This window comes from Oncorhynchus keta, chromosome 29, assembly GCF_023373465.1.
Source record: "Oncorhynchus keta strain PuntledgeMale-10-30-2019 chromosome 29, Oket_V2, whole genome shotgun sequence".
Classification (NCBI taxonomy): domain Eukaryota; kingdom Metazoa; phylum Chordata; class Actinopteri; order Salmoniformes; family Salmonidae; genus Oncorhynchus; species Oncorhynchus keta.
In genome coordinates, this window is record NC_068449.1 from 14723562 (window position 1) to 14731977 (window position 8416).

The following is an 8416-nucleotide window of genomic DNA, read 5'->3' on the forward strand; positions in this document are numbered from 1 at the left end:
CAAACACAACGATGGTCATTATGACCAAACAGTTATATTTTGGTTTCATCAGACCAGAGGACATTTTTCCAAAAAGTACAATCTTTGTCCCCATGTGCAGTTGCAAACCGTAGTCTGGCTTTTTTATGGTGGTTCTGGAGCAGTGGCTTCTTCCTTGCTGAGCGGCCTTTCAGGTTATGTCGAGATAGGACTGTGGATATAGATAATTTGTACCTGTTTCATCCAGCATCTTCACAAGGTCCTTTGCTGTTGTACTGGGATTGATTTGCACTTTTCGCACCAAAGTACTTTTATCTCCAGGAGACAGAACGTGTCTCCTTCCTGAGCGGTATGACGGCTGCGTGGTCCCATGGTGTTTATACTTGCATACTATTGTTTGTACAGATGAACGTGGTACCTTCAGGCGTTTGGGAATTTCTCCCAAGGATGAACCAGACTTGTGGAGGTATACAATATTTTTCTGAGGTTTTGGCTGATTTCTTTTGATTTTCCAATGATGTCAAGCAAAGAGGCCCTAAATTTGAAGGTAGGCCTTGAAATACATCCACAGGTACACCTCCAAATGACTCAAATTATGTCAATTAGCCTATCAGAAGCTTCTAAAGTGATGACATCAACTTAGTGTATGTAAACTTCTGACCCACTGGAATTGTAATACAGTGAATTATAAGTGAAATAATCTGTCTGTAAACAATTGTTGGAAAGTAGATGTCCTAACTGACTTGCCAAAACTATCGTTTGTTAACAAGACATTTGTGGAGTGGTTGAAAAACGAGTTTTAATGACTCCATCCTAAGTGTATGCAAACCTCCGACTTCAACTGTATGTAAATATTTCTAACATTTCTAAAAATCTGTTTTCGCTTTGTCATTATGGGGTATTGTGTGTCGATTGATGATGATTTTTATTTATTTAATCCATTTTAGAATACAATTTAACAAAATGTGGAAAAAGTCAAGGGGTCTGAATTCTTTCCCGAATGCATTGTATTGACTCAAGACATTTGACATTTTCATTTATATTTAACAATTTCTAAAAGCATAATTCTACTTTGACATGATGGGGTATTGTGCATAGGCCAGTGATGAAAAAATCTCAATTTAATACATTTTAAAATAAGGCAGTAAAACAACAAAATGTGGAAAAAGGAAATGGGTGTGAATTCATACTGAAGTCAATGTAAGTTTAGAGGTATTTTTCTCTGTCTCTCTCTGTTTCTCTATCTGTCTCTGTCTCTCTCTGTCTCTCTCTTTCTCTTTCTCTCTCTCTGTCTGCTAGTTTACTGCTCCTATTACCAGTCCCTCTAGTTAGTTTTCTGTAACCCACACATTGTAACGTTACTCTGCCCAACCCAACTCCACGGCATCAAGTTTCCTCCACTCTGTGGAGGCTTTGTAGTGCTCCCTCTTAATTATTAAACACCTGGTGCGTGTGTGTGTGTGTGTGTGTGTGTGTGTGTGTGTGTGTGTGTGTGTGTGTGTGTGTGTGTGTGTGTGTGTGTGTGTGTGTGTGTGTGTGTGTGTGTGTGTGTGTGTGTGTGTGTGTGTGTGTGTGTGTGTGTGTGTGTGTGTGTGTGTGTGTGTGTGTGTTAGAGCTGGCACAATTACCGTGTAACCGTAAAACTTTTTTTTGGTAACGAACTGCTGACTGAAGACAGGACGGCCGGGCATTCAACGTGACAAAACTTTGTTGCTCCTTGCTGAAACAACTCACTGGGCACAGATGTCAGTTCAATATCTAGTTTTGATTTACATTTGGTAGATTTTTCAACTAACATGAATTGAATGTAAAATCAACAAAAAATGTTACCATCTCGTTTGATCCAACCAATCAGTTTTTCACGCCGATTCAACGTCATCACCTCCATTTTTTTGGTGGTTGAAATGAGGTGGAAACAACGTTGATTCCACCAGTTTTGCCAAGTGGGAAGCAAGGTGTTGTAGCAAACGAGCACACATAAAATGCTGAAAGCAAGGTGCAGCACTAGCACACATTGAACAGGTTTGGAACCTCTAACCCTGGCAATTTGGCTGGTAAACTCATGGATACACTCGCAATGGCTGCCTGGTATTGTGATGCAATAATTTCCATGGTAATGTAGAATGTTCATTCAAATGATTGGAATCAACAAACCACAGCATATACTTCCTGATTTGACTCCTGCTTTGCTCATAGGTTGAAAATGGGAAGGTAAAGACAACGTAATAATTCCATGCTGAAGCATTAGAAAATAAAAACATTAATGGGACCAGCGCTGTTGCTGGATTCTACAGGATTAGCCTTGAAAACGTGACCAGCGGTCAGAAAATCCAGTAATAACGTGGCTGTAGATTCTTCTATTTTTTATGAACAGAATGCCAGTTATAATATGTGTTCGTTGAGTAGTTAGCTGAAATTCAATACGATTGTGTTTACTTTTCACTTTGATGCCAAACTTTCTGTACTGCTACCATTCACTCCCAGTCATTCTGAATGCAGAAGCTGGTCCCTTGTTAAATAGTGGCACAAAGAGTTCTGGCAGGGTTCCCCAACTGGCGGCCCAACTGGCGGCCCAACTGGCGGCCCAACTGGCGGCCCAACTGGCTGTCCAACTGGCTGCCCAACTAGCGGCCCAACCAGCTGCCCAACTGGCTGCTCAACTGGCGGCCCAACTGGCTTCCCAACTGGCTGCCCAACTGGCTGCCCAACTGGCGGCCCAACTGGCTGCCCAACTGGCGGCCCAACTGGCTGCCCAACTAGTGGCCCAACTGGCTGCCCAACTAGTGGCCCAACTGGCGGCCCAACTGGCTGCCCAACTGGCTGCCCAACTGGCTTCCCAACTGGCGGCCCAACTGGCGGCCCAACTGGCTGCCCAACTGGCGGCCCAACTGGCTGCCCAACTAGTGGCCCAACTGGCTGCCCAACTAGTGGCCCAACGGGTTGCCCAACTGGCGGCCCAACTGGCTGCCCAACTGGCTGCCCAACTGGCGGCCCAACTGGCGGCCCAACTGGCCGCCCAACTGGCTGCCCAACTAGTGGCCCAACTAGCTGCCCAACTAGTGGCCCAACTGGCTGCCCAACTAGTGGCCCGACTGGCTGCCCAACTGGCGGCCCAACTGGCTGCCCAACTAGTGGCCCAACTGGCTGCCCAACTAGCGGCCCAACCGGCGGCCCAACTAGCGGCCCAACCGGCGGCCCAACTGGCTGCCCAAATGGCGGCCCAACTGGCTGCCCAACTGGCGGCCCAACTGGCTGCCCAACTGGCTGCCCAACTGGCTGCCCAACTGGCGGCCCAACTGGCTGCCCAACTGGCTGCCCAACTGGTGGTTTTATTTGGCCCCTCGAGTTTTCTGATGGAAAACAATGATATACAGTACCAGACAAAAGTTTGCACACACCTGCTCATTCAAGGGTTTTTCCCTCAGGCCTTATTGCTTAATTATAACAGCTGTGCTTACACAGTCTCTGTTATACACACACCAACCACACACCGCACACAGATTACCAGGTGGCGGGAGCCTTTCATCTTCCCGGCCATGTATCAGTTAAAAGTGGATGTGTGTCTGCCACTGCAATAGAGAGAATGTACGTTAGTAGAACAGTTGAGAAGGATGGACATCACAGGAGGTTGGTGGCACCTTCATTTGGGAGGATGGGCTCATGGTAATGGCTGGAGCGGAATATTTGGAATGGTATCAAATATTTCAAACACTTGGTTTCCATATGTCCGATGCCATTCCATTCACTCTGTTCCAGCCATTATTATGAACATCTTCAGCTGCCTCCACTGGTAGACATTACAGCTGCAATAGTACACACATGTCTATCTCTCTCTCTGTCTCTCTCTACATCTCTCTCTCTCTCTCTCTCTCTCTCTCTTTCTCTCTCTCATAGTATAAAGTTGAATGAATGAAAGTAATATGAGCAGTGATGAGTGTGTGAATGTGGAATATGTGGTACGAGCAGGTGCTCTGACTTGTGTGTCCTCCCTGTGCAGTGACCCTCTCTGCATCCCGTAGTCACACTGGAATTCACATTTTACTCCATGTTATCTGATCGCTCTCCCGGAGGTCGATATGTGTGTGTTTGTTGTTTGTGTGTGTGTGTGAGTGATGTTATTTGTGGCCACAAGAGAAAGTTGTGGTTTTAGACCAGGGGTCTCCAACCCTGTTCCTGGAGAGTTACCCTCGTGTAGGTTTTGTCTCCAACCCCAGTTGTAACTAACCTGGTTGAGCTTATCAACCAGCTAATTATTACAAGGTGTGCTACATTAGGGTTGGACTGGAAACGTACAGGACAGTAGTCTCCAGGAACAGGGTTGGAGAGCCCTGTTTTAGACTACAGGTAGCTAGCCTTTCTCGCTGTCTCTGTGTGCACACATACACACAGACACACACACACACAGTCACTGCGCTGGCATGTGGAGTAGAGCAGAAGGGAGGACTGTTTGTGGGCAGTGAGCTGTGCAGTATGAGGAAGAGGAAACACCATCTCACTCTCCTCTCTGTCCTGCCTCTTTCGCTGTGTGTTAGGTTGAATAGTTGTTTTGATGAAATAGCAGATGTTTCTGATGAAATAGCAGATGATTCTGGACTCAATCCCTCAACCCCCTCTTTCTCTGTGTAGGTTGAGCAGACCAGTCGTCCAGACCTGGCCCTGTTCCTCATTAAGTACCTGATGATGCTGGTGGTGGGGATTCCCTCAGTTTTCTGGGTGGGCAGCAAGAAGACCTGCTTCGAATGGGCCAGCTTCCTACACAGACGCAGAAACAAAGAGTAAGCCGGGAGAGAGAAAGCGAGAGAGTGTGTGCTCATGTCTGCGCGTGTATTTTAATTTTTGTGTATTTCTCATTTCAAGCCGGTAATTTCAATACGTAGTAATGTAGAACCACTCGCGAGCTTGATAAATTGCAGAAAATATTCAAATGAGCAATTTGACCAACATTTTAATGTGGAATGTCATTAAAAGCCTTGTCATTCCCTCCCTCCTGACACACACACTTCCCATAACCCGGTCTCCATGGTGATTAGGCTATTTTCTGTGCCTGTTCTCCCACCCTCAACAACACCCTCCTCCTCCACTCACCCCATCAATCTCTCCTCCCTCCCACTCCTCCATATCTCCATCTCCTCTCTGCAATTCTCTCACCCTTCTACCTTCCCTCTCTCCCTGCCCTCTTCTGTGTATCACTCCCTTTCTTCCCTTCTCTCCACCATCCCTTTTCTTTCGGCTTGCCCTTCTCCCTCCCTCTCTCCTCCTCCTCTCCCCTTCCTCCCTCCCTTCTCCTCTCCCCTCCCCTCCCTCCCTCCCTCCCACCTTCCCCCTCTCACTTCATCCTCCCCTCCCTCCCCCCCTTCCACTCATTTTCTGCCATCCCATGCCCCTCCCCTCTCCTCCTTTCCCTCCCCTTCCACTCATTTCCTACCCTCCCATGCCTCTTTCTTCCCCTCCCTCCCCCTCTCCATCCCTCCCCCTCTCTCTCCCTCCCTCCCCCTCTCACTCCCTCCCCCTACACCACTTTACCCCTCTCACCCACTTCCTCCTCTCTCCCTGCACTCCTCCCTCCACAGTAGTGGGGTGAATGAGAGCAGACAGGTGCTCCAGGAGCCAGACTTTTCCCAGTCTCTACTGAGGGACCCCCACACCCCCATCATCAGGAAATCACGGGGAACCTCCACCCAGGTATGACTGGCACCATGACCTTGTCATAAAACATGGCCCTAACCATAATTCATAATGTAATATAATATGATATCATTAATTGTTTTTCATTCCTAATCCTCCTCCCCCAGGGCACCTCCACCCATGCCTCCTCCACTCACCTGGCCATCCTGGACGAGCCTGACGACCCTAGACATGCCCCTGATGACCGCAGACCAATCCACTCGCTGGGCCACACTTCCTCCAACCTCAGCAAGGCTGGCAGCGTGCACAGCAAGACCAGTTACCATGGCAGTCTACATCGCTCCCGAGACGGACGGTAGGAGAGTGAGAGAGAAGGTGGAAAGGAGGGAGAGAGGGTTGGCTACGGATGCCACTATATATGAGCCGTTTTTATAATCAAAGATGAATACACGATGAAACTGGATTCAGGCTTTCCAAAGCCTATTGTAGTTATGGCACTTCAAGAGATCCTTTTCTGTAGACAGCTGCTAATCTATCTGTTATTAACAGTTCTATACCTGAGATAAAATCACCTGGCTGTAGATTAGAGAGCACAGCTGGCATACAGGTTGGTGTGGATGTGTGTGTTGTACATAAAGTTGTGAACTACTGAACTAACGTCTCCTCCCCTTCTCTTTCCCCTACGCCCAGCTACACCCCCTGTAGTTACCGAGGCGGCGAGGAGCGCACTCTACCCCCCCACGGCAGCACGCCCCGCCACGACCACAGCCTCCACGGTCTGGATGCCCAGTCACAACACAGCAGCCAGTGTGATCTCTCCGTGGCCACACCCACCCTTATCACCCACGGGACGAGCTTCGGCCGTGTCACTAATAATGGTGACAATGGAGCCAGCGCCTAACCGGAAACAGGAAATTATGTCATCACTGCTGAACAGGAAGTTGTCAGTTGTCCCGCTCCCCACCTTCGACATACACACAGGTCCATCCCATTCAGGAGGAATGTGTGAGAGAGGAAGTGGGGCCTTCAGTTTGACTGACAGATGGATCACTCCTGGACAGCTTTTCACAGATGTTGCTAAGTAGCGAGATGCTAACCCTCAATCAGTCAGTTGGACTTGGATTGGACTCTCTATAGAGGGAATGGCTTCATGGCCAGAAAGCCAGCCCACTATGAATGAGGGGGATTGTGTGTGTACTCTGATACACACCAAGAGACCCAGAGATGAGCTGATAAGGTCTACTCTGTGTGTGTGTTACAGTGCTCTTTTGCTGTGGTTGTGAAACAAGACTATTATATTTTTTTATACTGTGAAGATTGGCCGTGAGTACTGCTGAAAATATGAGCGTGAGTGTACTTGTAGTGCAGTACTATACTCCCACCTGGTGGAGAGAAACTATAGAAGCTAGGAGAGATCAATGCCTAGGCCCTACTTCCTAGGCACTCCTGTAGGTCAGTAAGGATGAATAGGGTTCAATAATAAGGTCATTTCTTCAACTTGTCTTATGATATGATAGGTGAAAAACATTTGGGGCCGATTGCTTCAGAAGTGCGTAGGGAATAGTTGCTAGGGATCGATTTGGGATTCTGAAAGTTAGGGAAAAATAGGGAAGGACAGATGGAGGTTGGAGTAGTGCTTATTATGCTGCTGCTTCAGAGCTAAGCAGAGAGGGATGTGGGGGATGGGAGGGGGGGGTGTATCCGAAGTCTTTGCTATTGACAAGCGCTGTGTGAAACAACAGAGGATCTGTACCCCTAACACTGGAAGAAAGGACTACTGGAAGAATACACTGGGGAGGAGGAGGAATGCACTGGGGAGGAGGAATACACTGGGGAGGAGGAGGAATACACTGGGGAGGAAGAGGAATGCACTGGGGAGGAGGAGGAATACACTGGGGAGGAGGAGGAATGCACTGGGGAGGAGGAATACACTGGGGAGGAGGAGGAATACACTGGGGAGGAAGAGGAATGCACTGGGGAGGAGGAGGAATACACTGGGGAGGAGGAGGAATGCACTGGGGAGGAGGAGGAATACACTGGGGAGGAGGAGGAATACACTGGGGAGGAGGAGGAATACACTGGGGAGGAGGGGGAATGCACTGGGGAGGAGGAGGAATACACTGGGGAGGAAGAGGAATACACTGGGGAGGAGGAGGAATACACTGGGGAGGAGGAGGAATGCACTGGGGAGGAGGAATACACTGGGGAGGAGGAGGAATACACTGGGGAGGAAGAGGAATGCACTGGGGAGGAGGAGGAATACACTGGGGAGGAGGAGGAATACACTGGGGAGGAGGAGGAATACACTGGGGAGGAGGAGGAATACACTGGGGAGGAGGAGGAATACACTGGGGAGGAGGAGGAATACACTGGGGAGGAGGAGGAATACACTGGGGAGGAGGAGGAATACACTGGGGAGGAGGAGGAATGCACTGGGGAGGAGGAGGAATACACTGGGGAGGAAGAGGAATGCACTGGGGAGGAGGAGGAATACACTGGGGAGGAGGAGGAATTCACTGGGGAGGAGGAGGAATACACTGGGGAGGAGGAGGAATACACTGGGGAGGAGGAGGAATACACTGGGGAGGAGGAGGAATACACTGGGGAGAAGGAATGCACTGGAGAGGAGGAGGAATGCACTGGGGAGGAGGAGGAATACACTGGGGGGAGGAGGAATACACTGGGGGGGATACACTGGGGAGGAGGAGGAATACACTGGGGAGGAGGAGGAATACATTGGGGAGGAGGAGGAATACACTGGGGAGGAGGAATACATTGGGGAGGAGGAGGAATACACTGGGGAGGAGGAATA

The 8416-nt window shown here is 49.0% G+C and overlaps 1 protein-coding gene across 22 annotated transcripts in view; it reads left to right on the forward strand.

The window, feature by feature from the left end:
* Positions 1-7562, forward strand: part of LOC118372819 (frizzled-3-like) — a 99667-nt gene extending 92105 nt beyond the window's left edge. For 17 of the 22 annotated variants that reach the window (XM_052486074.1, XM_052486077.1, XM_052486070.1 and 14 more), the window contains 4 exons: positions 4606-4754; positions 5550-5661; positions 5772-5959; positions 6295-7562. In XM_052486074.1, the coding sequence (XP_052342034.1) occupies positions 4606-4754; positions 5550-5661; positions 5772-5959; positions 6295-6505 (660 nt within the window). In that variant the 3' untranslated portion in view covers positions 6506-7562. The remainder of the gene's footprint in view (positions 1-4605; positions 4755-5549; positions 5662-5771; positions 5960-6294) is intronic. The other 5 variants (XM_052486057.1, XM_052486056.1, XM_052486061.1 and 2 more) reach the window with 2 other exon arrangements.
* The last annotated feature ends 854 nt before the right edge of the window (positions 7563-8416 follow it).